Genomic DNA, 16,811 nt, shown 5'->3' with positions numbered 1-16,811 from the left:
TACTATAAACAATCTTTAAGTTAATCATTCAAATCGTCATAGCATAGTGAACCAAATGGTAATCGAATCAGTAATAAGAATCATTTTTTGCGTCACTGGGGACTCAATCCGAAATGACTCAGTACTCCAGATTTAGCTTGGAATGATGACTGTTACAAGGTTTATAGTGCACTATAAAATGCACACCCTCCAATAAATAAATAAATAAATATTTAAATGTGTACTATAAACTTAAAGAATCATTCAGAAAATGATTCAAATTCCTCGTAGTGGACTGAACTAAATGAATCGGACTTAAGAATCGCTGGAATGCTGAATCCTGACTCCTTGAAATGTAACCTGAATTAATGGCTTTGACAGCATGTACAGTTCACTATAAAAGCTGTAAAAGTGTAATATTATAGACAAACGTTTCAGATTCATTGTTGTTTAGATCGAGTGGCGTCCCCGTTGCTGGGAAACCGTTGCCATGGGGACTCTCAACAGCGCGCCTGGGAGCAGTTAGGGGTGTAGAAGCGGATCCGGGAGTGCTGTGAGCTGAGCTGAAAAGCACTGAGCTGAAGAGCAGGTGAAGAGCCGGGACTGAAAAGTGAGTAAGATGTGTCTATGAGCTCTTTCTGCATAACAGGAACCACGTGACCTTTGATACGAACCTTCATTAAACGCCTGAGTGACTGTGGTCGTTCACAGCTGGAGATCAATGGAAAGCAGAGATGGTTTGTTTTGAATGTAGATCCAGACAAACATCTCTCCACTGCACCTCTTCTTTTCTTTGTTGCATTGGATGATTAATATTGTATTGTTGCACGTGCAGTGTCTCATTCCCCTGTTCCACACTGATGCTGCCACTGTGTGAGATTTGCCTTATTGTCTCCAGTGACATCCAATCACAGGTACAGGTGTGAATGGGGTCAGGTGTGTTTTGGAAACTCAGTGTGATCTGATTACTCAAACCAAGCCTCTTCACCAAGCACTTAAATGAGAACTTATTTTAATATAAAATCATTTGACTTCTCTTCTGTTGATGTACTAACCTCCACCTCACACCTTTCGAGTGTTGTGCTGTGAATAAGGGCGTCTGATAAGTGCACACGTAAACCACTTTAGATGGAGATCAGATGTTTTTGGATGCAGGTTAATGAGCCTGTAATGTAACACCATGACATTATCTGTATCTGTATCGATTTAGTGCTCCAAATATCGGGTACTTGGAGTTAAATCCGAAGTGGGCGTGGCCTAAGCTTTCTTGCGTTCTTTCTTTCTTTCTGAGTTCCTCAACCTCAGCTTCATCCCTGCAGTTTATAATTGGTCTCGACTAGAGATTGTGGTTTAGTGGTTAGCACGTTTGCCTGTACTCCAGGGTTTGGAGTTTGCACGTTCTCCCCGTGCTGTCCCCGGGCACTCCGGGTTCCTCCCCCAGTCCAAAGACATACATTGTGTGCTCCTACAGTGCAAGGAGACTCCAACATCCACTTGGCCTGAAATTACGTGCCAACTACGCCATGCAGCCGTGGTCACCAACCCTCTTCCTTGAGATCTACCTTCCTGCAGGTTTCATCTCCAACCAAAAGAAGATCTTCATTGAGAACTTTTTAAGGCAATGGTCATGTGAGCACAATTACGGTTGGCGCTAAAGTCTTCAGGAAGACTTTAGGGTTGGTGACCACTGCTATACAGTATGGCCAAAATTATGTAGACACCTGAACATTAAACATCTCATTCCCAAACCATAGGTATTAATATTGAGTTGTTCCTCCTTTACCGCTCCACTCTTCTGCGAAGGTTTTCCTCTAGATTTTGGAGCGTGGCTGTATTGATTTTGTGTTCATCCACGCTTTCCACAAGAGCATTAGTGAGGTCAAGTAGTGATGTTGGGATGATGAGGAGGTCTGGGGTGCAGTCGGTGTTCCAGTTCATCCCAAAGGTGTTCAATGGGGTTGAGGTCAGGACTCTGTGCAGGACGCTCGAGTTGTTCCACTCCAACCTTGTCTCCAAACCATGTCTTCATGAGCATCGTCATGTCGGAACAGGTTTGGGCTTCTCGGTTCCAGTGAAGGGAACGTGTAAAGCTACAGTATACGCAGTCATTCTATACAGTTGTGTGCTTAGAACCTTGTGGGAACAGTTTGGGTAAGAACCACATATGGGTGTAATGGTCACATGGTGTCCACATACTTTTGGCAATATAGTGCTTCTTATACAGGGCGGCCATGTCGTTCCTAGCCGAAGCACTGGAAAACGTTTCGATCAGAGCTTTACGAGTTTGGCGTACAACGGATTGCACGATTTGTTTATTTATTTTTTATGTCACTGCACGTGATATTTTCTAACGAATTCAGTTGGCAGTATATATATTTCCCACAATGTACTGTATACAAACTCGTAGCTTCGTTTAAACCACTGAAACCCTGACCAGGCACTTACTCAGGATATCCCGTTCACGTGACTTGTCCGTACGGTATACGTATCATAGGCAATATATCCTTTGTACTCTGACGTGATGTTTGTTTCTACAGAACTGAAGACTGACACGGACGACCCTCAGCGCTCGAGGATGCAGCAGCATACACCAGGTAAAACACACACACCTGCAGGCACACTGTACACAATGCGTACAGATGTGTGCGTTTAATAAATGTGTGTGTGTGTGTGTGTGTGTGTTTGAGATAGGGTCCCCTCAGCAGGCCAGAGTACGGGGCAGTCGTGTAAGCTTTCCTGTGATACACATTGACAGACTGAGAGCAGCCAAAGCTCTAGTGGCCAAGGCTGTAAAGGTCAGTGCCTTATGTTTATAACCACATTCCGACTGTTCCCTTAACGGGCAGCATTCCTGACATTTTCCCGTGTTTTAAATTAACCAGCCGATGTAAATTTTCCTCACGGTGTTCTCTACAGTGTTTCGCAAATCACCTCCGTAACATGTGTAAAGTTTTTAAATACTAAACTTTGCTGGATTCTGGATTCCGATTGGTCAGAAGGTGTTGAATAATTTAACAATAGTCTGTATTATGTATGATTCATTTTGCTGTATGTATTACTTTATGGCGGGCGGGGGCGGGGGCGGGGCGGGGGGGGGGGGGCACGGTGGCATAGAGGTGCTTCGGGGGTTTCCTGCGGGTGCTCTGGTCTCCTCCCGCGGTCCAAAGACATACGTCGTAGGCTGATTGGCTGTCTCTAAATTGTGTGAATGGGTGTATGAGTGTGTGTGTGCGATTGTGCCCTGCGATGTTTTGGGTGTCCCCTGCCTCGTGCCCCGAGTCACCCGTGATAGGCTCCAGGCTCCCCGCGACCCTGTGTAGGATAAGCGCTACATATTATGGATGGATATCACAGTATATTCATGCGCTCGTTCTAATACGTTGTAGTTTCTATAGCAGCAGCTCGTTCGCAGGGACGCTCTAAATAACCAGATAAAATAAATAAATAAATAAATAAAAACCGTGTAATGACTGATATGTTGAAGTTTCCTGTAAGGAGATGTTCATGTAACATTTCTGGAAGGAGTCTCCAGTGTCAGAGCTCTGTAGCATGACGAGCATGCGTCTTTTTTTGCTCACACCTCTAATAGTTTCTGAGTGAATAGTATCCCAGCTGTGTTCGGTAAAAAAAAAAAAAAAGAAAGATCCCGCTTGTCTTGTGAATGAGGTGTGTGATAAGAACCGTAAAGTGTCGTGAAGGTCATGATTCGTTCTGATGACGCAGGAAAAGAAGGTGTTCTCGGTGCAGGGGCCGTACCCTGTGATTCGCGCCGCTCTCAGAGCCAGAGGCTGGGTGGAGCGCCGGATGCCTCGCCGCTCCACACAGAGTCATCACCATGGAGACCGGGACGCCGAGGTCACGGAGGAGACTGACAGCAGCAACGATGATGGTGACGGATTGTCTGGTCAGACAGATATGACAGAAAATCTGTAGTTGTGCATGTAAAGTGTTATAGTATGCAAATGCTATGTTATGCTCAGGGCCAGCACTTTTTTATTAATTAATGCGCCTCTGTAATGACGGTTCAAGACGGTGAACTTGACACCGCACAGTTCAGCTAAGATATCAGAGACACAGATCAGTCTCAGCCTCCCTGTAGAGAGTATGTCATCGCTACGTCCTCTTTGTCTTTGTGCACGTACAGACCGAGGAGACAGGGAGTACGACCCTGATGACACGTACAGCCTCATGGTGAGCTTCACACCCTGCACTTATTCACCTCACCTCTCAAACAACATAGTAAAGGAGTACACCTGTGTTGTTGTTTTTTTATCCTAATCTCTATTTATTGAACCTGTAATGTGTGTGTGTGTGTGTGTGTGTGTTTCCCTGTACTTTAGAAAGGAACAGAAAACATGTTTAGACCAAACTCAGTTATAATCGAAGTCTAAGGGCAGATGTTCAATCTCTGGCAATAAATTAAAGTATGTGACGTACAGTTGCAATCGAAACGATTCGACCCCCAGTGCAAATCAGGTTTATTGTCAACACTGACAGACTTTCAGCTGTTTGCGCTGAACAAATCAAACAAAAGCAGTTGAAATAGTTCGACACCTAGAATGCTTGAAGTGGTTTCCACAGATTCAACTGAAAATGCAATGTATAATGATTTCTCCAGTCTCAAGATTATTCACCCCCTTCATGGTAAGCATCTTTAGTGCTTAGTAGAGCACGCTTTTGCCGTTATGACCCGAGATGCAGAGCTTCTGGTAGCGTTCCTGAGGAATCCTCTGCCGTTCCTCATGAGCGATGGCGTCCAGGTCGGTAATGTTCTTGGGTTTGCGTGCTGCGACCGCATTCTTCAAATCCCACCAGAGATTTTCCATGGGGTTCAAGTCAGGTGACTGTGACGGCCCTGTAGAATCTTCCAGGACTTCTTCTGCAATTAAGCCTGGGTAGAATTTGAGGTATGCTTGGGATCGTTGTCCTGTTGGAAGGTCCAGTGACGCCCAAGCTTCAGTTTCCTCACAGATGGCATGGAGGAATCTTAGCCCAGTCCTCATGAGCAATGGCCTCTAGTTCAGTAGAATTCTTGAGTTTGCGAGCTGCAACCGCCTTCTTCTTCTAAACACACCCATTCACACACTCATTCATCCAGACATACGGCATGACACTGCGCTTTTCTGAAAAGCTCGATCATATTTTGAAGCTCCACTGCAGTGGCGAGAAAAAAACAGTGAAAGCACCGTACAAGGTTTCCACAAGGTCCATACGTCATCAGAGCCACACAAGTACACTTTCAAAGACTTCTATGAAGAGATAATAATTGAGTTTGGAGTAAAGAGGTTTTCTGTTCTTCTCGTATATGAGTCTGAAATAATCACACATACATACATGTAAGTCTTTTCTGTTTGATTGACCCCCCTAGTCTCGTCTATTGCACAACGAATTGACATATTTCTACTGGACTACAAAGAGTGACGCACTCGACCATATGTCGTTACATAAAGACCAGATGATTAATCACTACGCAAAAGCAGGATCCTTCACCACCAAGGTCTCAGTCAAGTTCTTCTCAGGAATAACGCTCACTGCTCGACCTCATATACAGTATTTATACCGTACATGTCTGCAAAGTCAGATTCGGTTTCTCTGTCTCAGGTGGGCTTGTGCATGAATTTGAGAAATCTGAAGTGGTTCGACTCGACAGACCCCGACACGTTCTTTCCACGCTGCTACCGCCTGGGGGCGGAGGATGACAAGCAAGCGTTCACTGGTCAGTTAATGCTCATGTGGTTCATAGTACAGGGTGCAGGACTGGTGCAAGTCATTAAGCTCTGTTTCGCACCCTACAGATGACTTTAGACGGACTGCGTGCACAAGCCTGCTACGGTATGTCGTAGAGAGAGCTGGAGGACAAGAGGAGGGTGACATCTATCACGTTAAACAGCCTCAGGGTAAGACACATAACCTGTCAGGCCATAGGCGAACTTGCAATATAATACATCCATGGATCCATCCATCTTCTACCGCTTACTCCTTTTCGGGGTCACGGGGAACCTGGAGCCTATCCCAGGCAGCATCGGGACAAGGCGGGGTACACCCTGGACAAGGTGCCAGTCACCCCCGCAGGGCACAATCACAATCACACACACCCATTCATACACTACGGACACTTTAGACACGCCAATCAGCCTACCGTGCATGTCTTTGGACTGGGGGAGGAAACCGGAGTACCCGGAGGAAACCCCCGCAGCACGGGGAGAACATGCACACTCCGCACTTCTAGCCTAGCTAATCAGACATCACTAGCTTATCGCTAGCTAACTGGAGCAGCATTACTCTATAACACAGCTTAGTTTAAGACTTTCAATCCACTTAGTGGTGCTAAGGTAGGAAATTGAGAAACCACACCTGAAACTCCGCCTCTTTCCTATAAACCTATCTTCCTGTGAATTTCCCTTTGCAATCACGCTAGTCTTGTGTCACTCAAGTCACTCTGTGTTGAATGCTAGCAGGCTACGTTCTTAAGCATCTTAAGGTGTTTTCTGGCTAGTTCAATATGGCTCCAGAAGTCCGGGACGTCCGGAAGTCCAACCAAAGTTTTCCCACCAATCCAGTTCCACAATGACTCCTCATACCCCGATCAGCTGATGTGGTTCGGCAGATCACACAGTGACCAGCAGAGCAGTCTAAACTCGCACCTCCTCCCCGTGTCTAGGTCTGGACAAGCGGCATAAACCGCAAGCCAAGCAGAGGATTGGAGTCGGCCTGATCGAGACGGCACTACGTGTGTCCCAGGAGTATCTCAACAGCCTGGAACACTGCGACATAGACATCGCTCTGGAAACCCCGCCCACTCTCTCAGAGCAACAGTGGGCAAACTTTATCCACAGCTACTACCTGGTCATTCAGTGAGTACAATATTACAGTCGACATTATTATCAAATTACCGTAACTGCGCTTGTAGTTTAAGACATGTATTATTCAATGCACAACATAGCCGATAGCTGATATTTTCTATATCTTTACGACACCCTTTAACATGTTTCTAAACAGATTATATGCAGGAAGTAACACTAGACATTTCTGAACATCTGGGGGCCCTAATTGACAAATTAAACCCCACCCACACCAATTACTGTGTGTATTATTTCACATACTAGACTGAACGGAATTAATACTTCATTATCTTGGATGAGTCAAAAGGCTACTGTTGTCCTATCTAGTACTAAAGTGTGTTCGCCTTTACACCTCCTCCTCTAATACTAGCTAGCTAGGTAGTTAGCGACTAACTTTTTCTAACCATTTCAGTTGCATCAACAAGAGAAAGCAATAAATTGACTAAATCCAAACATTCATTTCTTGCTGGTGTTTTGGATCTGTTTCTCCTCCTCTTCTTTTTTCTTTTCCACCTCGGATAGATACGACCTTTCCTGCTCTGCGCTTCTTCACCTTGTCACATCCGTTACTTGATTTCGTTACGTAAACGGCAGTTTCTGTTCTTTTAACACCACAAGGGTTATGCCTGATACATTTTGCCAAATTATAGTGGTGTTTAAAAAAAAAAAAAAAAAAAAAAAATCTTTTGCATATTTATTTGATAAATTATGGTGCCCCCTGGTGGTCTGGAGGCCCTAAGCGATCATGTATACCACTTAAGAAATGGTCCAATGCGAGTGTGTGAGATCAGTGGACTTATTATAGTTTTCTACCTAGTAACTTCTACAAAATTACTCTAACTTACTACTACAGGAAAGTAGGTTGTCGATTTCACATAGGTTTAGTGTTTATCGTATTTTGTCTAGATTTAATAAACACCAATATAGTTGTAGGTTTAGGGTCAGGTTAGATGGATATAATCGATTTGATGGATGTAAGCCGATGTTCTGTTGATTCACTTGACTTAAATATATTCCAACAAACTAAATGTAACAGTATAGCTAATTATGTAATGTTGACTATACACGAGCTAGCCGTTTCTGTCTTTGTGTGTTTTTCCTCTCGTTTATCTCCGTAGTGATGGCGTGGTGTTAGAGGGATGTAGCGAGTATTCAGAGCGCTGTCAGTCCATGCTAGAACGAATGCGCAAGGTCTGTTCACAGCTGGAGATTGATGGAGTCAATAACATCTGGATTATTAAACCAGGGGCTAAATCAAGAGGCAGGGGTGAGTGAAGAGTGTGTGTGTGTGTGTGTGTGTGTGTGTGTGAGAGAGAGAGAGTCAGAGAGTTGGTGTGATTTCCTGCAGCCTGAAAGTCACTGTGAGAACAGATGCGCACATGCTAAAGAGTACAACCGAAGGGCACGGGAGGTATTATATTTGCAGAAGTCCGTTTCTGCCAGATGGAGACAAAATTATGAGCAAAAACATGCACTCGTATTTGGTGTGCGTAATGTATTTTGAGCAGCTTCTCGTACCTCACAGCCTTTAATTGCCATTTTATTAAAACACAATTATGCGCACGTGGCAAATTTCACTTTCCTGGAAGTTTGACTCCTCTAGGAGTCTCCAGGGGAACTCTTTGCTGCTATCGAGTATTCTGGGATACCCCAGCTTAATTCATGCGATTATTATTATTATTATTATTTAATCAATCATGCGCAACATGCCCACTTTTTTTTTTGCATGCGCATTTTGCTGCACATTATTTCAAATATTTGTAAATCAGGCCCTGTCTGTTATATTAGGCTAAAAGACATAATTTTGCGCGTGAATTCGTCAGTAGATGAGATCCAGATGTCAGGAGTACAGTAAAGTAGGACTGCTTGAATTAGACTTCTATATTTGATATTTTTTCAGATACAAATTAGCATCACTGAGGCTTTCAGTTCTGTATTGTAGCATGTATGGAGAAAAAGCTGTGCTGGATTCCCCCTATGCTAATGAGCAGAGTGTGAGGTGTTTGTTTTGTCGTGTGTGTGTGTGTGTGTGTGTGTGTGTGTGTGTGTTGTAGGTATAGTGTGTATGAACAGGCTAGATGAGATCCTGGGTTTAGTCAACAGCGACTCGGCTCTGATTAAAGACAGTAAGTGGGTGGTGCAGAAGTACGTGGAGCGCCCCCTGCTGATCCACGGCACTAAGTTCGACCTGCGCCAGTGGTTCCTGGTGACGGACTGGAACCCTCTCACGGTGTGGTTCTACCGGGACAGTTACCTGCGTTTCTCCACCCAGCTCTACTCCACACACAGACTGGACAGGTGCGAGAGAAAGACACACCTAAATCACACAGAATCTCTCAACCGCGCCAAAATTACACCACGCCACTAATCTAAAATTCCAGCTGTTTTAGTTTGATCCGATTTTTATTAAATTTTTTTAATGCAATCGTTAATGCACGACAGTCCACTCGCATCTCGGATCAAGCGTCGCAGATTAAGTTTAACTTTAAAGGTTTTTCAACTCCAAGCGTCAACAGCAAAATTATCGGCACCCTTTATGAAAATGAGATGGGTGATATATCTGTGGAGTTATATTTAAACACTGCAAAAATAAAATTTAAATATCGTAAATATTTTTCAGATTCATGTAGCCTTTCCTGTTATGAAAGATTACAATAAAGCAAAAAAAATAAATAAATAAATAAAAGGTTATTAAACCTATTTCTACACATTTGCAGTCATTTCAAGCTTTAAAAATTCTAGATAATTTAGCTTCTTTTTAGAAATAAATGATAAAGATGAGCAGAATTATCTGGGAATAGAACAAGACTAGATGTCTAGAAATAAGATTTTATATCTTATATTTGCTTTATTGTAATCATATAATAGGGAATACTAAATAAATCTGACTGTAGTCGAGAGAGTTCTACTTGCGAAGACGTTTTCCTGCAAAAAACTCATTGACTCATCGGGTTTAATGTTTATTTTATTAAACAGTTCGACGTCTGACTGTATTTGCTAAGACGTTAAACCTGGAACTAACCCCATTCGGGTTTCCTTGTGTTCTCGGGCGGAGAGATACAGAGGCACGGCTGATCTATTTTACAATCGTTTAAATCGCATTTCTATAACGATCGCAATGTTCACAATTCGCAACGTCGCCATGCGGCGGATCTGACTAGTGTCTTCCTTTCAGTCTTCTGGGAATTGGCTCCGCCCCTTTGTTTCCTCAAAAGGAAAAGTCCTAAAGTTAACCGAGCGGGTGTGGTCGAGTTGTCAGTGTTTACGTGGCAGTCGACCTGATGCGAACGTTCTGTGTCCTCCCTTCTCGTGTCTCAGCTCTGTCCATCTCTGCAACAACTCCATTCAGAAGTATTTCCAGCCGAGTGCTGGTCGCGACCCATCGCTGCCTGCTGAGAGCATGTGGTCGAGTGCCGAGTTCCGCTCTTGGCTCGCGGCTTCGGGGCGGGGCGGTCTGTGGGAGGACGTGGTGCTTCCCGGTATGAGAAGGGCCTTGATCCAGACTCTCCTGACAGCTCAAGACAGCGTGGAGCCACGCAAGGCCAGCTTCGAGCTGTACGGAGCAGACTTTCTCCTGGGGTGTGACCTCCAGCCCTGGCTGCTGGAGGTGAACGTCAGCCCCACCATGGCCTGCTCGACGGCCGTCACTGCCCGACTCTGCCCCGCCGTGCAGGAGGACACACTGCGCGTGGTGCTGGATCGACGCTACGACCGCAACACCGACACCGGAGGCTTCCAGCTTATATACAAGCAGGTGATTACAGACACATGCGCTAGTTTAACTGCAGCAGATCATTTCTATGCGAGTCAGAACACTCGGAGGTGTGCTGTTAAATGAAAATAATCAACAACACAGTGGCGTGATGAAGTGGAGTAACTGTAAACGTATGAGTTCGGTTCTTTTCCCGTTTTATTCCTCGTATACCATAGCGATTTACCAGCGCGAACAATTTCGTGTCCGATGAGGAATATCTTGTCACCCTTTCTCACCCATGAAGAGCATGCTTTGAATGTTCTCCTCATGTTTCTCCAGGCACCAGTGGAGGTTCCTCAGTATTTAGGTGTCAGCTTTCTAGTGGAAGGAGCTCAGATCAGGCGTCCCCGTTCGTCTCGCCCTAAAACGTTCATCAGGTCTCATTACGAATCGCTACACAAATCCAGACGCGTCCTCCAAGCTCACACCCGCCCTTCAGATAAGGAGAACCAGCGTGAGGAAGAGAAGAGGATCTGTCCAGCACCCGTCTGCACCCGGAAGGTCACGACGGAGAGACGTGTAACTTTACAGCCTCTGATGGAGAAAAGACGCCTGAGAACAGACGCGTTACCCCCGTCCTCCGGTCCCCTTCCGAATCCTTCTGACCGTCATCGCCTTCACACTTCACACACACGCACGCATCATACACACGCACGCGCAGAGCCGACACACGCTCACACTCACAGGACGCAGAGGCACGCGCTCTCTCTGAACCGTCTCGAACCTTCGCTGGAGATAATCACTCTACAACCGGGGATCTCATACAAGGGCTTTTACCAGCAGAACACACACACACACACTCCTCTCACACACACCGTCCAGGTGTCTCACCCAGTCATACGCCTGCACCAGAACTTCTCCCTGCTCCAGCGGCAGAACACGGAGACGTACCGAAACAAAGGACACGCAGCTCCCCGAGACTGTACAAGACAAAGAGAGAAATAAAGATGCAATTTTAAAAGCAGGTGTTTTTTTTTTTTCTTTTTCGTAGTGACATATTTCAGAAATGAATTCTGAATTATTTATATATATATATATATAGAGAGAGAGAGTATATTTTTCAGTATTTATTTATTTATTGTTCAGTGCTCATCTATTTATTTAATTATTACACGTTTATTTAACGTTTAATTGAACCGTTAACCCACACGGCGTTAGTTCCTGTTCTCACTTACGTTATAGCAGCTATAAACATCCAGTCCCTCTCTTATTTTCTCCTCTCTCTCGATGTTAATAAGACAAAAATACACGCTCGGTCATGCTACAGAGAATCGACGAAGCGTGAATTCCTCTGTCCTGAAGACGTCAGAAAGCTTAAAGTTACAGCTTTACTTCTGGCCCTGGAGACTCCTTCCATAACTGCTGAAGAAATGTATAGAAAGAAGACATAAGACGAGACGCTGACGTCACGTTCTGAGACATATCTGTTCCTATACTTTTGCACACCGAAAAATTGGGTGGTTCTTTCTTTCTTTCTTCCCTTCTTTCTTTCTTTCTCCTTATTTCTTCCCTCCTTTCTTCCTTCCTTTATTTTTTTTCTTTCTCCTAATTACTTTTTCTTTCTTTTTTCTTTCTCCTGTTCTTTCTTTCTTCTAATTTCTTTCTCTCCTAATTTCTTTCTTTCTTTCTCCTAATTTTTTTTTCTCTTCTTTCTTTCTTTCTTTCTTTCTTTCTTTCTTTCTTTCTTTCTTTCTTTCTTTCCCCTAATTTCTTTCTTTCTCCTTATTTCTTTCTTCTAATTTCTGCTAATTTTTCTTTCTTCCTTCCTTCCTTCCTTCTTTCCCCTAATTTCTTTCTTTCTCTTTCTTTCTTTCTTCCCTTCTTTCTTTCTTTCTTCCTTCCTTCCTTTCTTTCTTTCTCCTAATTTCTTTCTTTCTTTCTTTCTTTCTTTCTTTCTTTCTTTCTTTCTTTCTTTCTTCTAATTTCTTCCTTTCCCCTAATTGCTTTCTTTCTTTCTTTCTTTCTTTCTTCTAATTTCTTTCTTTCTTTCTTTCTTTCTTCCTTTCCCCTAATTTCTTTCTTTCTATTTCTTTATTTCTTTCCTTCCCTTAATTTCTTTCTTTCTTTCTCTTTCTTTCTTTCTTTCTTTCTTCTAATTTCTTTCTTTCTCCTTATTTCTTTCTTTTAATTTCTTTCTTTCTGCTAATTTTTCTTCCTTTCTTCCTTCCTTCCTTCTTTCCCCTAATTTCTTTCTTTCTCTTTCTTTCTTTCTTCCCTTCTTTCTTTCTTTCTTTCTTTCTTTCTTCCTTCCTTTCTTTCTCCTAATTTCTTTCCTTCTTTCTTTCTTTCTCCTAATTTCTTTCTTTCTTTCCTTCCCCTAATTTCTTTCTTTCTTTCTTTCTTTCTTTCTTTCTTTCTTTCTTTCTTTCTTTCTTTCTTTCTTTCTTTCTTTCTTTCTTTCTTCTAATTTCTTTTTTCCCTTAATTTCTTTTTCTTTCTTCCTTTCCCCTAATTTCTTTCTTTCTTTCTTTCTTTCTTTCTTTCTTTCTTTCTTTCTTTCTTTCTTTCTTTCTTCTAATTTCTTTCTTTTTCTTTCTTTCTTTCTTTCTTTCTTTCTGCTAATTTTTCTTTCTTCCTTCCTTCCTTCTTCCCCCTAATTTCTTTCTTTCTCCTGGAGACTCCTTCCGTAACTGTTAAATAAATGTATAGAAAGCAGACGTAAGACGATACGCTAAAGTCACGATCGGAGACACATCCCATACAGGCTTCACGGGACGATTCCGACGCCAATAAAATGTTCCGTTTCAATACATTTATTTTGTAATGATAACAAATCAAACCCGCTGCAATTTCAGTACACTGTGCTGCAAGAAAAGTAGGTCAGGATTTATAATATCAGGGTGTAATTTCCCCCTTATTATTAACATTACAGTCCCCTGCGAAAGTATCGGAAGAGCGAGGCCACTTCAAGCTGTAGCACAAGAGCAACACAGCGTGAACAACCAAGTATCAAGTGGTATTTCATTGGACTTACTTCAAGACTTATCTGTTCCTATACTTTTGCTCACCTAAAAATTGTGTGGTCTGATCCAAACGGAGGCGTGTTCTAAGCCGTTTAACACGTCTCGATGTAAAAATCACGGTACGAAAGCTGAAATTCTGATCCGTCGTCTCATCTTCTGACCTCGAATCAAATGTCTTCGGTTTATCGCGAAAACAAAAGGATCGGACTCGCCGTTCCAGTACTTTTGGATGGGCCTGTGTTTGAAACTTTTCTACACTGTCGTAAATGTGTTTCACGGCACTGTTAATAATATGGAAAGATTGCGCCTTGTACGATTCAATAAGAAATAGGTGTCACGAGCGTTCCTTCTGCTGTCTGAGGTCCGCCTGAAATGCACGAGTGCGCCACACTTTATAGTTTGAGCCTGTATATTTCTCCATGGCTGTTTTTGATTCCAGCGCAACACGTGACGTGCCTCTGAATGGTTTTTAGACGTGAGTGTGACTTGCATGGAGCATTGATCTTAACTCGCACTGGTTTCAGATGGCGGTCAAGCCAGCCGAGGTAGGAACCACAGTGCACGTGCTGTACATGTCGCGGTTTGCTGTACCTTGCTTCACATGGCTATGCTGCGGGTCTGCGGTAGTGATATTCAGTGACAGACAATGATGTTCTGTCTCATGCCAAATAGAAAGGATAATGCATTAGAACGGCACTACTGTCAGGGCTGCTGTTATAGGGAATGAATCAACACCTTTTGACCAATCAGAATGCATTGAACAGCACTGAGGTCTGTAAAGCAGAGATGGAGGAAATGACTATAAATAATCTGAACATGGAGAAAATGTGTTGTGAGTGGAAAGTTCAGGAATAATTAAAGGTAATTGGTAATCATAATTAGGCAAAATATTATTATACACACTTAACTAATGAGTTTAATATTTAATATTTTGTTCATAAAATGAATGAACTAAGAGGTTTTTTTAAATGCAGTATTCACACATTGACCACTAGAGGCACTAGAGGATGACTCCAAAAGGAGTAGTGTGTAATTTAGAGTGTGTGTGTGTGTGTGTGTGTGTGTGTGTTACAGTAGATGGACGTTAGAGGTTTAGAGAGGCTGAGTGAATAGAGATTCTCCACATTCCTGTGTGAGGTTAAGGAGTGTGTGTATGGAGCAGTGTACACTGCAGCAAACCGAGCGGGTTATTAAAACAGAGACCGTTCTATTGAACATGAATTTTAAAACATTCCGCACAATTCAAGGTGAATAATAAAGTTGTTGAAATGTAAAATGGTTTGTGGAGAGATATCTACAAGAGGAATTTCAGCATCAGAGACTCGCCATTTTCACAGAAACAGAAATATGTACAGATATATATATATAAAAAGAGGACACATCAGACATTTCATACCTGCATTAATCCGATCCCATACGGGCCTCTGGGACGGAGGAGCTGTGTCTGTTATTACTCAAACCTCCCTGAAGACCACCGTCATGTCCACACGCTCTCTTCTCTTCTGTCTTTCTTCTGTCTTTCTTTATTCTGTCTTTCTTTCTTTCTTCCTTCTGTCTTTCTTTATTCCCCTAATTTTTTTTCCTTCTTTCTTCCTTTCTCCTAATTTCTTTCTTCCTTTATTCCTTCCTTTCTTTTTCCCTTCCTTCTTTCTTTCATTCTCTTACTGTCTTTCTTTCTGTCTTTCTCTTTTTGTCTTTCTTTCTTTCTTTTTCTTTCCCCAATTTCTTTCTTTCTTTCTTTCTTTCTTTCTTTCTTTCTTTCTCCTAATTTCTTTCTTTCTCCTAATGTCTTTCTTTCTTTCTTTCTTTCTTCCCTTCTCTTTTTTATTTCTTTATTTTTCTTTCCCCTAATTTCTTCCCTTCTTTCTTTCTTTCTTTCTTTCTTTCTTTCTTTCTTTCTTTCTTTCTTTCTTTCTTTCTTTTTCTTTCCCCAATTTCTTTCTTTCTTTCTTTCTTTCTTTCTTTCTTTCTTTCTTTCTCCTAATGTCTTTCTTTCTTTCTTTCTTTCTTTCTTTCTTCCCTTCTCTTTTTTATTTCTTTATTTTTCTTTCCCCTAATTTCTTCCCTTCTTTCTTTCTTTCTTTCTTTCTTTCTTTCTTTCTTTCTTTCTTTCTTTCTTTCTCCTAATGTATGTATTTATTTATTTATTTCTTCCCTTAATTTCTTTCTTTCTTTGAGTATTATATATATATATATATATATATATATATATATATATATATATATATATATATATATATATATATATATAATTATATACTCATACACTCATATCATTATATACTCATACACTCATATCATTATATACTCATACACTCATATCATTATATACTCATACACTCATATCATTATATACTCATACACTCATATCATTATATACTCATACACACTCATATCATTATATACTCATACACTCATATCATTATATACTCATACACACTCATATCATTATATACTCATACACTCATATCATTATATACTCATACACACTCATATCATTATATACTCATACACTCATATCATTATATACTCATACACTCATATCATTATATACTCATACACACTCATATCATTATATACTCATACACACTCATATCATTATATACTCATACACACTCATATCATTATATACTCATACACTCATATCATTATATACTCATACACACTCATATCATTATACACTCATACACTCATATCATTATATACTCATATACACTCATATCATTATATACTCATACACTCATATCATTATATACTCATACACACTCATATCATTATATACTCATACACTCATATCATTATATACTCATACACACTCATATCATTATATACTCATACACTCATATCATTATATACTCATACACACTCATATCATTATATACTCATACACTCATATCATTATATACTCATACACACTCATATCATTATATACTCATACACACTCATATCATTATATACTCATACACACTCATATCATTATATACTCATACACTCATATCATTATATACTCATACACACTCATATCATTATATACTCATACACTCATATCATTATATACTCATACACTCATATCATTATATACTCATACACTCATATCATTATACACTCATACACTCATATCATTATACACTCATACACACTCATATCATTATATACTCATACACTCATATCATTATATACTCATACACACTCATATCATTATATACTCATACACACTCATATCATTATATACTCATACACACTCATATCATTATATACTCATACACACTCATA

General features: G+C 41.3%; 1 protein-coding gene across 3 annotated transcripts; it reads left to right on the top strand.

The window, feature by feature from the left end:
* The first annotated feature begins 504 nt into the window (after nucleotides 1–504).
* ttll3 (tubulin tyrosine ligase-like family, member 3) lies at nucleotides 505–11,521 on the top strand. Of its 3 annotated transcripts, none has more exons than XM_017479602.3 (13): nucleotides 505–589; nucleotides 2,517–2,573; nucleotides 2,671–2,774; nucleotides 3,703–3,868; nucleotides 4,124–4,170; nucleotides 5,348–5,476; nucleotides 5,581–5,695; nucleotides 5,775–5,876; nucleotides 6,641–6,833; nucleotides 7,940–8,088; nucleotides 8,876–9,119; nucleotides 10,140–10,575; nucleotides 10,855–11,521. In XM_017479602.3, exons 2-13 carry the CDS (start codon nucleotides 2,555–2,557, stop codon nucleotides 11,518–11,520), a joined length of 2,370 nt encoding a protein of 789 aa, XP_017335091.1. In that variant the 5' UTR covers nucleotides 505–589; nucleotides 2,517–2,554; the 3' UTR covers nucleotide 11,521. The 3 variants fall into 3 exon arrangements, with proteins under 3 accessions (XP_017335091.1, XP_017335088.1, XP_017335089.1); XM_017479599.3 differs by having other exon boundaries at nucleotides 3,703–3,883; XM_017479600.3 differs by lacking the exon at nucleotides 505–589 and adding an exon at nucleotides 803–893 and having other exon boundaries at nucleotides 3,703–3,883.
* Nucleotides 11,522–16,811: the final 5,290 nt, after the last annotated feature.

This window comes from Ictalurus punctatus, chromosome 11 (assembly GCF_001660625.3).
Source record: "Ictalurus punctatus breed USDA103 chromosome 11, Coco_2.0, whole genome shotgun sequence".
NCBI classification, from domain to species: domain Eukaryota; kingdom Metazoa; phylum Chordata; class Actinopteri; order Siluriformes; family Ictaluridae; genus Ictalurus; species Ictalurus punctatus.
This window is presented reverse-complemented; position numbering and strand designations above follow the sequence as displayed.

What these genes read in the sequence shown, in the direction of transcription:
- ttll3 (XM_017479599.3), top strand. An exon ending in ATGACACGTACAGCCTCATG is followed by an intron (nt 4,171 to 5,347) that starts GTGAGCTTCACA and finishes TGACCCCCCTAG; the next exon opens with TCTCGTCTATTGCACAACGA. An exon ending in GGCTAAATCAAGAGGCAGGG is followed by an intron (nt 8,089 to 8,875) that starts GTGAGTGAAGAG and finishes TGTGTGTTGTAG; the next exon opens with GTATAGTGTGTATGAACAGG.